Source organism: Protomyctophum parallelum (assembly GCF_964188405.1).
Source record: "Protomyctophum parallelum genome assembly, chromosome: 7".
Taxonomy (NCBI): domain Eukaryota; kingdom Metazoa; phylum Chordata; class Actinopteri; order Myctophiformes; family Myctophidae; genus Protomyctophum; species Protomyctophum parallelum.
Genome location: NC_139705.1, coordinates 25,135,459 through 25,152,134, shown reverse-complemented (window position 1 = coordinate 25,152,134; position 16,676 = coordinate 25,135,459). Strand labels below are relative to the sequence as shown.

Sequence of the window (16,676 nt, the reverse complement as noted above, 5' to 3'; positions counted from 1 at the left end):
GGACGCTCTGATGGGATGTTATAGGTGATAACTTCAGTTTTCTTGGCATTCAGCCAAGCCAAGGCCAACCTTGGCACACTCTGATTCTACTCTGGTCAGGAGCTCCTGAGCTTGTTCCACGTGGTCAGAGAACAGGCTGATGTCGTCCGCGTGGTCAGGACTACTGTTGGGTGCAGCTGCCATTTTCACGCAGGCTTACAACTATGCGCTAGCAGGAAGTCAACAAAACTAGTCCACGTGCACACGAGAATGCACTACAGCAGCACAGAGACACACAGTCCTGTACAGTTCCCTCTCCCATTTGATATTTTTTTCACATTTTTAACTGGCTATTTTGGAAAACAGTAATGTTTGTAATGTTTTTGAACAAGTCATTACACAAGGAAATATAATGATATTGTAAAAAGCATGGGTCAAGATGAAATTCGCCCCTATTCAATACGATGCAAAGTCAAACGATACGATATGTTGCTGTTTGCATATTGATACAGTTCGATAATTTAATTTGAAATCGTTACACCCCTATTAGATAGAGATTCCGACAGACAGACAGATTAACATAGATCAACATGCAAACCCAATTCCTGAAGTAGCATGCAGTTAGTGCCACCAGTCACAAGAGGTCACTCTGGCCACTCTCAACCTCAACAACAAGCCTCAAGAGACTTTTGAAGCTGTTTTAACCACTTGAACTACTTTGTCATATAGGGTGCGTTCGGAAATAGCGCACTATGCAATGCAAACTAATAGGTAAGTGCGCTCCGGTATTTCCGAACGTGCCCCTAATTATTAGGCAAGATGACTGCAGTGTGAATATGGTCTATTAGGGCCTAATAGACCATATTCACACTGCAGTCATCTTGCCATTAAGTTAATGGCACGGTGGCAACTAGCCACAATTTGCAAATTGACAGCCCAGGCATACATCCAAACAGAAAAGTCCTATCTGCTTGTTTTAAACAACGTCAAACTCAACATTGCAATTGACTGAATTGCAATGTTGGACTGAATTCTATCTGCAAAGTGACATATTATGAGCTACTGTCTGTCAAGCAATTCCAAAGTGTTCGTCGAGTTTGCAAGCGCTCATTGGTAATCACTCAACGGCTCTGCGTACCACCTGTGTTGAAGTTGCACATAATACAGTAGACAGCAGGACGTTGCTTTACCAAACTCCAAAATAATCACCTGCAAGGCATTTATTGACAGAAAGTAGCTCAACATGTCTACAGTTATTAAACAAACAATTAGCAGATAGAACTTTTTTTTTTGTACAGCTGTAATGTTGGCAAGTTAGTTGGCTAGTTGCCACCCTGCCATTAAATTAATGGCAAGATGGCCGCCATGTGATTTGTGAATATAGTCTAGCTAAAATAGATAATATACAAACTCACAACACTTAACATCACGCCGTGTTGTGAGCTTGTACATCTGAATAATTGCTCAAAATATGTATGCTGCCAGGGTTAAAATTGGTTAATGGCCTCCCTTGTTTTGGGGTATTTTTTGCATATAACTTGTTTATTGCTTGCTTTTTATGTCGATTATAAGTATGATTTCACTAATGTTTTGAATATCAGTGTGAGTCTCTCTGATCATCATATTAAAAATCACCCTGTTGCTCCTCTCCTGCAGCAACACCAGAGCCAGGGGAAGATCCACGGGTCACACGAGCAAAGTACTTCATTCGAGATGAGTTCCTGGTAGGTTCCGACTAGGAAACCTGTATTGTATCATTTGAGAGCATGTGTGAATTTACTTTGTGACAGTTGTCAAATTTTGCCAAGCGGATATGAGTGTGTAGCAGTGATGTGGGAGAGTGTACAAGTGAGTTTTATCAACAACCAAATCTAAACATTGTAAATAGTCTTTTTGCACACCTACAAAACCAGTGCTAGGAGAGGGACAGGCATCGTTGGAAAAAGGTAGTCCTGCCGTTTCAGTCAAATTGCTTTCATCAAATTATATCTAAAGAATTAGTGACAAATTGAACATTGGCACCTTTTTTCCACATCCTTTTTTCCAATTACAATATCAGTCTGCTTGTAGTTTAATAAATTGTCTCAATGTGTTTTTTTTGTACAGAGGATCAGCACAGCCAGTGGAGACGGGAGGCATTACTGCTACCCCCACTTCACATGCGCTGTCGACACGGAAAACATTCGTCGCGTCTTCAACGACTGTCGAGACATCATTCAGAGGATGCACCTCCGGCAATATGAACTCTTGTGATGGGGAGAGGATAGGGGTGTGTGGCCAAAAAGAAAACAACAAATGAAACGGATTGAACTTGGAACCCTAAAACCCTGAATCCTGAACTCCCCTCTTCTGTGGCAGTAACAGTAGAAGCTCTTGTGAAAGAATTTGTTGAGGGGTAGCCGAAATACACACACACACACACACACTCTGAACTTTAATCCTGAGGATCCTGGAACCTCCCGTGGCTCTCACTTCAACTCTGATGCAGCCCTCCTACCTACAGTATAGCAAGAAGAGATGTGATGGGAGTGTGAATTTGTGTGTCATTTGTCATCTCTACCAATGACCCCTCAGGCCAAACTCCTCTGACTGATGTATTCTGATTTGACTCCTGCGCGCATCGCTCCTGCAATTCCGGAAAGTTTCTGATCCTCAAGCTATTTCATCTAATCCCTAAATACCGTGATGGTTTAGATTTAAATGGAGGTGAGATGTGTGAAGACTGTTTAGGTCGATTTTAAAAGAGCTACTACTTCTATATTGCAACCTGGAAAGAGATTACTGTTGAAATACTGCATATAGAGAATTATACAACACAGCAGATGAACTGAACTCCACTGTATTTAAAACAAGCACTGTGCTCAGGACTTGAACTGAATTCATGGCGCGCGCACACACACACACATGCAGTTTGAACACACAGATCCCTACCTAAGGCTATGACACATTCACTTCACTTCACTTGCGCGCGCACACACACACACACACACAGAGTCGTGCACACCCCATCACATCTGCACACATACAAATTACAAACACAATGCTTTTTTATTTTTACTGGACCGCATGGCCGTTGGCCCCACCATTGCCTGCCTGTGAGTCCTCCTGTAGCAGCCATTGAGAGACTGGTTGTCTGGCTGTCTGCACATAGCACAGTGCATTGAGATCGACTAGACTGCCTGATTCTACAGCCAGACCCCAGAAAGAAGCAGTGTTAACACATAGACTGACAAAGGACCATAGAGGAGTGTGTTGTGAACAGTAAGCCAGTGGGGTTTCAGGAAGAGGAACAAGGCCAACGCTGATGTGAATTTTTCTTCTTTTTTCTGGTTCTTTCTTTTTCTTCTGGTGGAGTTTGGACATAATTTTCCATGGAGTGATGATAATCGTTGCTCCCCTGACTTCTCCAACGGGATTGTTTTACCACCTGACTTTGCCTTGTTGGTGGTGCAGCAAAAAAAAAAGTGAAGAGGGATTATATTAAATTTAAAAAGAGAAAACGCCAACTTTTACGGAACTCGAGTAACGGAGTGCAAAAAGCATCCTTCTACAGTACAGTACCATATAAGTTAAAGAGAACTCTCATCATGTCCTGATTGACCTTGTTTTACTGTCTCCACAGCTGTTTTTGTCTGTGTAGACTTTTGTGCCATTGTGCCCTGTACGCTTTTCTTTCTTTAGCTGACTCTTTGTCTCTCAGTCATCTACTCCGACACCCCCCCCCCCCCCCCTATTCTTTCATTATTTTCCAAAGCTGATGTTCCTCTCGCGGTCTTTTTTACACTCTGTCCCTCAACACAACCCATTCCTTCCCTGCATCCTTGTTTTACTGGAAACGGTCTTTTGTTTTAGAGAAAATCATAATAAACATTAAATTAAAAATAAATTCAACAGCAACACGAAATCGGACACTAATCTTTACTCACTTCCCATCTCTCCTTCCAACAGGCCTGCTTTCCTCCCTTCCTCCCACCACCTCTCCTCCTCACTTCCTTCTTGGCTCCTGTGTATGTCTGTCTTTACTTTACTGCTGATTGATTATTCTTGTACAGACTGTAAAATGTATTATTTTGTACAACTTTATTGAAAAAGAAAAAAAAACTTTTAGAAGATCCCTGTGCCTTGATTACGACTGTATGTGTGTAATGAGCTAAAAGTGGGTGTCATACTGCGCTGTATAGCTTGGCCAATCCCCCACCCCTTACTAAGCCCCCTCAGTTTCCTATTATCTTTCTGCTCTCCTTCGACATAGAGGGAGAGCAACCATTCGTAGCTATTGAAGTCTTAAGCATAATTTATACATGGGTAGTATGACGTCGCTTGCCGGAAGAACTGTCTCAAGTCAAGGTGTTGCACTGCTTGAAAATCAGTTATTGGCGGCAAGTGACGCAGTCATGCAATGAAGCAAAAATTAAGCTTTAAGCATAGTTTATACTTTGGTGGAATTGCCGCTCGACAATGTGTCGCTTGATAAAAATGACACTTTTTCAGTTGAAACTGTGTTTTTTTGTCAAGTGATATGTTGCATCACATTTCTTCGCCAAAACATAATTAGGCTATATTTCTGCCCTATCACCCTGCAGCCCCACCCTCCCTCCCTCTCTTCTCTTTATGATTTAAATGTCTATTTTTGGATCCATATACCCCAAAAAGATAAATATATGAAATGTATATGGGTTTTAAGAAGAAAAAAAAGTATTTTATTAGAATCAAATGAATCTTGACAAATTGTACACTTGATAGTGTGCCTATTGCTATAACTTAAATCCTTTCAACTGAAGTTGTGTTCGGGTTTCTTCTGTTCTGATCCCGTGCCATCTGCAAAAGACATTTTGATGGGTTAAATGGGAGATAAGTGTTTATTCACCATTTATTATTTCCTTTATTTCATTTATTAGCTTTAAAGTAAAGGTGATGAGAAATGGTCAAAATGCTAAACATTGCTTGTTTCTACAATCTTTTTTTTTTCTTTTTCTAAAGGAAGACAAAACTACTACAATACGAAAAGACAGAAATACATTTTAATTTCTTTTCAATTTGGGGTCCTCCATCCTAGCTTTGCACAACTGAGGCGGCCTGTACAGTATTAAGCCTATTTTATACTTTTGTCTTATTACCTTGTCGCTCATGAGTCATGAAAGTACAGATTCTCATTGAACGACGAGTTCGTGTGACACTTAGCAACTCTCTCACTTCAGTGCCCTAGTCTTCATTTACTGTGTACATCAAATATGGGTCTCTACTTTCTGAATGGGAACTCTGAGAAATAAAGGTGTGGGTTTTTTTTTGGTGCAGACAGTAACAGCCAGGTCTGTCATTAGTACACATGTGCGCACGTGCACACACACACACACACACACCTCTGCCAGGAGTATTCTATGACTAGACAGGCATATATTCTGCCTTTTCCATCATCATATCATCATCATCATACTATAATTAACCGAATGTCTGAGTGTGTGTCCGTGTGTGTGTCTGTCAGAAACAGTGCCGTAACTCCTTACTGCACCAATCACTCCCCTTTTCACGCAGGCATTGACCGTATGCATATGGAGGGCGTAACGAAGCCCTTTTTTTGATTTGACACATTAATGACTATTAATTAATGTATTAGTCAATTACAAACGCACCCTGGTGCAGTACCCTTCACGGCCACAAGGGGGGGCGCAAATATCTCAACGGGTAAGGACTAGTAATTGTAATTGTGCACTTCTATAGTCTTAATTTTTAAATTTCAGTGAGGTGTATTGGTATCTGTAAGTGTTATAGAATAACAAGTTTTCTGTTAAATCTTTTAACCAACTAGCACAATACAAATATGGGGAATTTGATAAAGCAAAGATATTGGCACCATAAACATTTTCATGGTGTGCACTGCACTGACAATGCAATGAAGCAGGACCATGGATGCACACATATATATATAATATATATAGGCTATATATACACACACACACACACACACACACACACATACAAAACACACTATTCATTCAATAGATGTGGGGAAATGTGGACATGGAGGAATTAACAAAGCTACTGTAGGTTCGTAAATCTGCGTTAACATTGGTTGGTTGGTTGGTTGGTTAACATTCATTCGGCTAAATTAAGAATTCTGTGTCTAAAATATTACAAAGAAGGATCTGATTATAACAGCAATTTAACACAAAGCAAACCCCTGATATCACCTCAGGGCACTATGATGACATGGTGAATGATCACAAGGCTATACTACTGCACAAACCTAAAATATTGAGAATCGCCCCTGTCTCCAAATCCTCAACCAATCGGTTAATTTGAATTACATATCTAATCTAGCAATATTTCTTCAGGTCTCTGACTCATTAAACAATACCACTTCCCTATTGAGTAATTGTTGGTCATTTTGATGGTAGGACATAAACTATAGCAGTCTAGCACTCTACAACAAGTTACATAATAGTGAATCCATGCATGCAGGGTTTCTCAAATCACTTACAAATCCTATGATTCGACACAAGATGCAAGAAAGATGCTGGTTCTGTTGCTGAGAAATCTCAACCCTACTCATGATTAATAGTGAACTAATATTCTTGCCGTTTGTTGTTTCATATTGTAACACTAATTCACTGTCAAAACATTTCACTTTAGTGGTGAAGTGGCAGGGGATTTAATAATTAACTGGTTTCATTGATACAACTGCCAGACAAATAATCAGCTGATTGACATCCAAAACGACACCCGCCCATCATGTGACGTAACACTAACCCAGGCTCCTTCTCCCGTTCTCTGCTTACTATGCTGGGAATAAAGATACAAAGGTTTGGACAGTGATGTCATAACTAAAAATGACGCAATTTTTTGTCGAGCAATAATTTGGGGGTATTGTGTGAGATGGTTCCATAAAGGCTACATTACAAGTACAGTACGGTTAATGACCTCCTCGCCTCACTAGGCTTTCTGAAGCATGTACAAATAAAAGCCTGGTTGGTTCTATATAGGCCTACTCTATGGTTCTACTGCTCAATGCTATGCTGCGCCGCTGACTGATCCGGTCTAGAGCCCGCCTACACTTAGGTATCCCATACATTTCAGTTGGCCAGTTGCACTATGAATTCTCAAACTTTTTGATTGATTGATTACTACTGATAAAATTACCTCATAGAAGAGGAGGTAAAAAGTGGGAAAAACACGGGGGCCAGTTTCGAATTGCAGCCGTCCTACTCATGTGCTCTTTGAGAGCTGTTTTGAGGGAGTCAAGCGATCGATTCGCATGTCTTAATGAGAATGTCTTAAGGGCGTTCACACACCGTTTCCGTTTCCGCTGTGGATCTCAGTCACACTCCATACAGTACAAATTGTTACGTCGCTTACCAATCCTTGCTATCTTGATTCTCGACTAAAGTGTTAGCCAACACCCCCCCCCCCCCCAGCTGTCGTTGGCAGTCCAGTCATTCAGTGGTGCGTTTGTAATCACCCTCCCCTCCTCCTTCCCCCAGCGAGCAGAGGACGGGTTGTAATCTTCGGGAGCTAAACTTAAACACAGAGGCGGCGGCTCCGATTGTTGTTGTTCTTCCCGACAGACCGAACTAAAGCTCTGGGACATGGCCAGAACGGAACAAGTCCTGGTGCTAGAGCCACAACACGAGCTGAAATTCAGAGGTAAGAGCAGAAGACCAGGAGGAGGAGGAGGAGTGCAGACAGGCAGGGCCCTGCTTGCCTGGTGCTCCCACTGTGTGTCTCTCCAACTGAACTGCCAAGTATAGCTCCAAAAGGCTAGCTTCTACTACAAGATAGTGTCAATGACGGGCATGTGGGTTATTCACATGTTCAACGTTAGTTCTTTCAGGCCCGTGGGTGTGGGTGGGACATGCGATCATGCATGGCCAACTGTGTGCGTGCACTATAGGCGTTGGTTTTGTGGCGATGACAGGTGAAACGACGCTAATGCGTTGGTGCTAACGAGCTACATGTAGCATTGAGCTAAAAAGAGCTAACTCATTAAGCTAGCTGTCATTGCACCGTTCAAGGAAGGCAGGCCCCACCGCCCCATTTCTTTAATCCAGCCGTTTAACTACAATAATAACATTTAACCGTGCACATTCTCCACATATCTGTGTCAGAAAGAATGGAAATCTGCACAGACTGCACTTGAACTACTTGTGTTTACCTAATATAACGTTACACAAGAACGTTCTACAACCAAGTGGACACTGTTATCATTTAAATTTCACTTTTAAAAGCTATGTTACTTTGAAGTCTTAACTATTATAATAGATGTGCTGAAATTCTTCGCCAGTTATTTATGTTACACCCAGGCCTAAATGCATACAAAAACAGTGTCTACTGTCTAAACACCCGGGTGTGTCTGGAATAATGGAAAATTATTTTTGTGGTTGTTAAATAATTGGTTAGGGTGTGATTCTGTTGAAATGAGGCAGATGTACTGTACTGTACCGATGTCTACTGTAGCGGCGCCCTCAACTCAATAGAGGCATGTTATTGCGAACGCAGTGATTGCGAACGCAGTGAGCCACTTACTATGACAGCAAGGGCTGAATGTCTGTGTGTCCCGCTGTTACACCACCCGCCCGCCACCAGAGGGCGCAGCTGTAGCACACACACACACACACACACACACACACACACACACACACACACAGGGCGCAGCTGTAGCACACACACACACACACACACACACAACCACACACACACGAGCTGCGTTCGCTTCCCGCGTTTGCGCGTCTTACTTGTGTTTACAGAAGATTGATGCCTGTCTTGTATGTAAAATATAAGGCAAACAGTAGCCCCTATATCGGAACCCTCTGTAAAGTTTTCTGAAACGTGGATGTTACTTTACGTAGGGTCCCTATGCATTTATTCCATGCGCTATCGCTATGGTAGACAAATACAGTACATACCCACTGTGTAGGCCGTGCTGCGGCTTTTTGGTGGTGGTGAGATGTTTCAAAAGAAGCATAAATAGGCTATAGGAGACAACAGAAACGTGAGAGAAATTTCATTTGGCGCAGAAGCCGTTAAGTATTTTTACTTGTTTGACTGTTTTGGCTGATCTGAAATTCTCTCTTTCTTCCTTCTTTGACTTCCTTATAGACCGATTCCGTAGCGGGTCTCATGGTCGCAGCCTACGTATTTCCTGTAGGCGGACTCGACATAGCTGCGGGAGTAAAACCCTCACCAGGCGCACCTCTTCCACTACAGTGAACGGCAGAGTGACTGATGTTAGTTTGCCTCAAACTTTACTCCTTTACCTGCTTTTTTACTAACACTAACATTACAAAGATGCCCAGAACATCGAGATGAACCTGTGTAGTTTATGGCTGCTCCAACAGTAGTGGCAACATAAAATAAATAAATAAACGGAATGTCAAAATATCCAGTTTGAGGCAAACTAACATCAGTCACTCTGCCGTTCACTGTAGTGGAAGAGGTGCGCCTGGTGAGGGTTTTACCCCCGCAGCTACGTCGAGTCCGCCTACAGGAAATACGTAGGCTGCGACCATGAGACCCGCTACGGAATCGGTCTATAGACCGATTCCGTAGCGGTTTCATGGTCGCAGCCTACGATTTAGTTTTTTTGAATAGATTAGATTAATTTAAAGTATTCTCGGCTTTGGTCTGTGAAAGGACAGTGTATTAAATTGTCTTCCCTCAGACATGGCATTCAGCAAAAAGGAGGTCTGAGCACTTCAATGTTGCACAAGACAGCTACATTTTGTTAGTTTCAGTTGTTAAACTATCAGTCAGGGCAAGACTGTAATAAGAAGTGTTCACTGTGCAGTTATTTTTCATGTGTAATAAAGAGGTACAGAAGCCACACGTGTTGACAAGGGTTGCCCACCTGCCCCTGGCAGGTAAAACTTTCGGGCAGTTGACGTTTGCTTTCAGGTTGCCGGACCAGGCAAGTGCTCGTTTAAGAGGGGATGGAACAGTCTATAAACATAACATGAGATATCTGTCTAAATGTGGCCAGAGCACTCTGTCTTCTAGTCTGTTGAATGTAAAATTAGAGCACTGTTTACCTATAATGTCACTGTGCTGTTTTCACTGTTGCTGAACTTAAAAATATGAAATAATACAAGTGTGAAACTATTAAACAAATTTAAAATAACAGGTGTGTCATATAGTCATATTTTTTAGCTATGTAGGTATTTGGCATAAAAATGTAGGTATAGCGTTTGTTTTTAAGTGGTGCAACCACTTCTACATCCAGCTTACAATGTCCATGTGCCTGTTTGTGTGTACCCCTGTGTGAGCACGAGTGGTGTGCGCATGCGTGAAATTGGAACGAGAGAAGTATGTGACATGGCTGCCACCTGCTGGACGCAAACGATACAGAGAAGAAATTGAAACGATACAGAGAAGAAATTGGAATGATACAAATTGGAACGATACAGAGAACCAATAGATGGGAGTTGCACCACTTGGTTCACACTGGTGTGATTTTATTGTACACGCACAGCCCCAGACGATGGACTATTTACTTTTAGGGCAAATGGGCATGACCTTTAGGCAAATAGAACATGACCTGTACTTGCCCGACTAGCAAGTGCCTCTGAGACCTTAGTGGCAACCCCTGTTGTAAACTGATCCATGCACTGGATATACAAATGCAACCACAAGACAAGTGGGGAAGTTTGCAGTCACAAAAAGTTAAACCCAACTAAACAAGTTTCTAACTTTTGTCTGTTACCGTAACAAATAACAATCCCTAATACTATTATATTGTCTGTGTTCTGTACTCTGCAGGCCCCTTCACAGATGTTGTCACTGCCACCCTGAAGCTCGGTAACCCAACAGATAGAAATGTGTGTTTCAAAGTCAAGACAACTGCACCTCGCAGATACTGTGTGCGCCCCAACAGTGGCATCATTGACGCTGGAACCTCCATCAATGTTTCTGGTTTGTAATATAAGTAAAATAACTAGTGTTAATTTTAATGTAGCTTGGATTCCCTTAAATGTTATGGTTGTTTTTACAAATTTTTACAGTATAATACAGGGTTGGGCCAAAGTACTGTATGGGTGGAAGTCCAGGTTGACTAATCAGATTCCTTTCCTCAATGTCACCTGGTGTACATTCCAAAACACTGGGGCATAATGTGATTCTAGCACTCTAAAATGCAACTTCGTACTCAATTCACATTCACACATTCATTATTTGTCATGATTTATTTATGTCCTTGGTGTAAACAAATTAATAAATACAAATGCACTGGTCCAAAAATAATTTATCTGAATCCCTGCAGATGAATAAAAATGCAGTTTGGCTAGTTGTGGTGGTTTAGTTTTTCTTTGTATAGTTAGCAGGTTAAGATGTAATCTACAATTGTTATGTATTACCTTTCTTATTGGGCAATACAGGAAGTTAACACTGGGGCTTTAATGTCCTGCTTTTCCTGTTTTGTTGTTGTTCACAGTTATGCTACAGCCTTTTGACTATGATCCCAATGAAAAGAGTAAACACAAATTCATGGTGCAGTCCCTGCTGGCCCCATATGACATGACTGACATGGAGGGAGTGGTGAGTAACTGTACATTCGGATATAATTAACATAACTTAACTTTTTAAAGCATCATTTACAAAGTGGAAGCTGTAATTGACTGCTCAGGCTACAGTTTAAAATTGGGAAGGGAAAAACAAATGTGGGGGGGTGGGTGGGGCTCTGAGCCCAGGTACAGCATGCAAATATAAAGAGGAGAGCTGGCACTGCTCTGAGTCACTACCCCTGGCTCCACCCTCAACGGTCTTAATTGAGTAAGAGTTCACAAAAATGTGAATAAACAGAATAATTTTGGGGAAAGTGAATAATTGTCAATTGCCAGTTGTCACCCCGTGTGACAGATCGATTGGTGAACCCACTGAGGAGAAAAATGAGGAAGGAATGATGGACAGAACAGTTTCCTCATTCTATATTCATTGAACCGCACACTGCCACTTGCTGGTTCAAGAGAATGTTTATTCAGAGCGAGCAACGTTTCGGTCGTGAGACCTTCCTCAGGCTTAGAAGGTCTCACGACGAAAATAACCAGCAAGTGGCAGTGTGCAGGTCTGTTGTCTTCTACCTGTACTACCGTATCATCACCTTGATTCACCTACACACCTGCTTGAAAAGGAACCGGGCGTGCGGTTGTCTCCTCTTCATGAATATTCATATTCATCGATCCGAAAAATTACCATTAACAGTATTCTAAATTCTATATACTGTTTACAGACTTTTTTGCAGTCTTTCTGCAAGAATGTTGTATCATGAATAATAATCAAGTGAAAGAAAGTAACATGTCTTGTTTTATTTCATGTTTAGCATCTGATATGTGGTGTTGGGTGTGAATGTTCTTGACAACCAAGTCTTCATTCTTGTCCACAGTGGAAGGAGGCTAAACCCGAGGAGCTGATGGACTCAAAGTTGAGATGCGCATTTGAGATGCCGCTAGAAAATGACAAAACTGTAAGTAGATGGACTATCCCTTGGCACATGCATCCGTTCATGCTGCATGATGCTTCATTGTCATTTCTTACCCCTTAGGCTATGTTTAATTCTTTCATTTGTTTTGTTTTCTCTTCAGTTTTACCTTCCTAATGTTTAGTGCAAGCAGGCTTGTCATTCAAAATTCACCAGCAAATCCCCTCAGTAAATGTCCCACTCATATCAGCATTCTTGAGTTATATGGTTTCTTTTGTGCAGTTTTCTCCCTTCATTATGATTTTATCTTCATTGTTTTCTTTGTTTCTCACTCCCATCTCCACTGCCACATGCATGTCTTTGTCTCCCCCCCCCCCCCCCCCCCCCTCCTCCCATATCCCTCCTCTTCCCCTCGCACCTATTCTCCACCTGTCCACTCCACTATCCGTCCTCCCCCCGCTCTCTGCAGCAAGTGAAATCAGAGAGTGAAGGCATCCAACCTGTGTCCTCCTTCCCCATTAAGAGTGAGCACTCGCCTTTGCCCAAGTCAGCCAGTGCCTCTCTGGATGACGGAGAGGTAAAGAAGATCATGGAGGAGTGCAAGAGGTTGCAGATGGAGGTGCAGCGGCTACGGGAAGAAAACAAACAGATCAGGGTGAGACACACAGACGGGCTGGTGCAATCAATCCCTTATTCATTCCTTCACTCACTCACCCTCACATGCTTACTCACTCACTCACCCTCACTTCCCTCCCTTATTCATTCCCACTTACAAGTTAGTGCACCGCACTCTATCCTTCAATGGCTCCTTCTCATACCCACACCCAAAGCTGTATATGGCTGAGGCATGCGCCAGTCGGAATCCTGAAATTGTGGTGTGTTCAGTTGCACCTCATGAAGTCTGCGATTTTTGTTTTTACCATCTGAAACTTGCACATCTACTGACTATATAATGTGTTTTTTATATAAAGGTCAATTGGAATCTGGTGTGCATACAAAATCCCTTGGCATCCTCTGTATCCATGTATTAAAAACTGAACCAGGTTACCAGAAGAGCACAAATGGATCAGTGTGCTTATCCATGCTTTACCCCATTTCACCTCTTTAAAAAAAATAATGTATCATTAAATTGATTGGATGTAACATGTAATAAAATAATGTGCATTTTACTGTATCTGTCATGTTAATATCCCTGCCCCCACTTCAGTTAAGAGGGCATTCACAATATTTATTTTCAGATTACAAATGGCTGTTAATTTCAAAGCAGGCTTTGATCAATATTAAAGGTATATTCAGTGATTTCACTTAATTCAAATATCACTTATTTTTTAGTTTTGTTGTGATAATCCTCTCTACTATAGAGTGTGCTGACCATATAAGGAGTTCCTCCCTGTCCCCAGTTAACCCCTGGGGGTCAAAAAACCTTAGGTTTCGTTTTTGGCTCTCTATCCTGATTGGATGAAAGGCTTAGGTCCCAGCCAAAAACGAAACCTAAGGTTTTTTGAGTGAAATCACTGAATATACCTTTAACTTTTAATTATTCGTAACATAAGCTGTTCAAGTTGAGTGTTATATATAACTTTTAAAAGGTTTTCAGATGTTTGTTAGCAACAACTAGATCCCTGAGCAGTATATCTCAAAGCAACTAATTTATTTTATTATTTGTTAAAAAAGAAAGATGCGTCCCCCTGACCTCTGCTCTCGTGCTCTGTTTTCCCTGTGTACGGTAGGAGGACGATGGACTGCGGAAGAGAAAGGTGGCATCAATGTCCTCTCCTCACTCCACCTCCATGGCGACATCCAGCATGAGGGAGGAAGGTCTAAGCACCCGTATTCTGGCTCTCTGCGTGCTCTTCTTTGTCATCGGAGTCATCATCGGCAAGCTAGCCCTGTAAAGTTAGACAGATGGACAGACAGACAGATGGCATGCTCGGGAGGACAAGAGATGATGATGGCGATGGCGGCGATGATGATGATGTCTTCTCGGTTTACGTTTGTTTATTTTATCTTTGTTTTATTTTTTAGCATCCATATGGCAACATCACAAGGGTTTGTTTGAGTACCGTGGAAAGTATTTAATGTTTAAAAAGAAACAAATGTCAAAACAATACAAAAGGAAAGATTTGAGTGAATCGCAAGTAGGAACAGTTTCATTGCAGGATTGTAGGGCTTGGTCATTAAATTATTTTTTTTTTTTCTTAAATTATCACCATCTCGGCTTTCATCTTTTCTTCCGTCCATCCATCCTTTCCATCTGTCCCAAGTTCACAGAGACAGAAGATAATGGAGTGAGTAAGGGGAGTGGCTATGCTCCCTCCGGTTGAATGTCTCACTCAGTCTTTCCTTGATTCCTTATCTAAACCTCTTTAAGTCTTCACATTTCCTGTTTCAGAAGACATCAGGAGAGGCGGTCCAGTGATCCGCTCCTGAGTTTTTATCTTCCACGTAGTTCTGATGATGCGTAAAGAGACAGGAAATGCAGGGAATCCACGAAAGACAAACATATTATCTATTACAAAATGTGTTCTATAATGTGTCTGATAAAAACGGTGTGAGCCAGTAAAAGCCATGGTTGTGTTCGTTTTTCTTCATTTGAGCTTCTACACAAGTGTCTCTGTCGCTCTGTGTGTGTGTGAATATTTTAACCAGAGTGTGTATTTGTACCCAGGTGTAAATTGCTTTCTCAACACAGTGCAGTAATTTGCACCTGAGGCTGAAAGTCTAATAATTGTGAATGGTCAGTTTCAGGTATTTAAGGGTTAAGTGGGTTATACCTGATTTATACTTGTTTGCAGCGTGGTGTGTTGTGAGCTTGTAAATCTGCTATTTTTGACACCGGCGTGCAAACTTAGTATAAATCACCCTTTAGGGTTTGCACACATTACTATGTGCACTGGGATATAAATAGTTTAAGATCTGCACCCAGCTGCATACTGCATGCATTACTAGGAATACCTGGGTGCAAATATACAGTTTTAACTGTCAATTTTTTTTGTTTTGTTTTTGGTTTCTTTCATTTAAGGAGAGGAAACCAGAGACTTTTCAGGCTGCTGTTGCAGATAGAGAAGTAAGGGAATGGTTATACAAATCCTGTTACCCAAACAGATTTCCTGTACACAACAGAAGAACATGGTGTTACCTAAAAATGTAATCTTGAGTGTCTGTAAAGTTCAGCCCCGATAAGACAAAGTTGTTTGTTTTAGGTTTTTTTTGTTCAATTCCAGTCATTGAAATATTTTTACTTATGTGTGCTGCACAGTGAACTAGTTTAAATTAGATTAATATTAAGCGGCAGTGGATTTTTCAAGCCATCTGATTTTCTCATTTTAATGTTTGAATTTTCAGACTGTTGATATTTGCTTCCTCAGGTTGACTAAAGAAATGGCACCAGTAAAAAAAAAAAAAAAAACCTATGCCCCTCATCTTAAACCAGTGGACTTTTTATGCAAAAACAACTTGAACATTTAACAGTAATGACATCAGTGTATATAACACTAGTTTTGGCAACCTCGTTTATTTCTGCCCATAGAGTACTATACTGTTTGTGTTCCAGTGCATTATAGCAGTTTTTGTTTTTTTTACATATCCACTATATTTTTGTTCATATTATAAATGCACTATATTCTACTGTCCACTGAGCTTACTGCATGACATAATCTGGATTTATTCTGCTCTCATTTGTTGTGTTTTGAAACTTCTATAAGCAAAACAAAGATTACCGTCTTCTGAAAAAGGGACCATCTTGTGTCTGGTTTATCAGTGTGTTCTCCCTCTTTGTTTTATTTTATTAAATTTAATTTCCTTTCTTTTTGGGCTTGGTTATTTTAGAACAAAGACGGTACTGTAGTGTGTTGCTGCCTTGGCTATGAAATGGCCATCTGTGCAACCAACTGTTATGAAGTATATTGTTTTGTTGCCTGAGGGAGCATGGGGGATTGGAGTTCGGGTGGCAAGCACAGGTATCAAGGAGGACTGACTTGTGAATATACACTACGTTTAAAAAAAACAGCTTCAGAACACATACAGGCCACAAAGTCTTACAATGTAACAACAAATTAATTGGATACTGTTTTGTATGTACATAAAAATAAAATTGAATTCAAAACAAAGAGCAACGTTATTAACATTAAAATGTAGTTAAAAGAAGATAAAGCAACCATTATGGATCCTGTAGCATAATGAATTAAAAATACATAAACCCCCAACTACTTCTTGTGGCAAGTTTACTTTTTCTTTTAAGTGTAAATGGGAATTCTACCCATGCAAAGGAATGGTTTCTGTTTCTGCAGTCTGA

General features: G+C 41.1%; 2 protein-coding genes across 3 annotated transcripts in view; both read left to right on the top strand.

Annotated features, from left to right (window-relative positions):
• The window catches only part of LOC310861865 (guanine nucleotide-binding protein G(s) subunit alpha), a 46,196-nt gene extending 40,830 nt beyond the window's left edge, over positions 1-5,366 (top strand). Inside the window, exons 11-12 of the mRNA XM_083769551.1 lie at positions 1,636-1,703; positions 2,086-5,366. Coding sequence (XP_083625677.1) covers positions 1,636-1,703; positions 2,086-2,232 — 215 coding nt within the window. The 3' untranslated portion in view covers positions 2,233-5,366. The remainder of the gene's footprint in view (positions 1-1,635; positions 1,704-2,085) is intronic.
• A 2,035-nt stretch (positions 5,367-7,401) lies between these two features.
• LOC310861671 (vesicle-associated membrane protein-associated protein B-like) lies at positions 7,402-16,188 on the top strand. Of its 2 annotated transcripts, none has more exons than XM_083769229.1 (6): positions 7,402-7,620; positions 10,729-10,881; positions 11,399-11,502; positions 12,347-12,427; positions 12,906-13,037; positions 14,113-16,188. In XM_083769229.1, exons 1-6 carry the CDS (start codon positions 7,563-7,565, stop codon positions 14,275-14,277), a joined length of 693 nt encoding a protein of 230 aa, XP_083625355.1. In that variant the 5' UTR covers positions 7,402-7,562; the 3' UTR covers positions 14,278-16,188. The 2 variants fall into 2 exon arrangements, with proteins under 2 accessions (XP_083625355.1, XP_083625354.1); XM_083769228.1 differs by having other exon boundaries at positions 12,852-13,037.
• Positions 16,189-16,676: the final 488 nt, after the last annotated feature.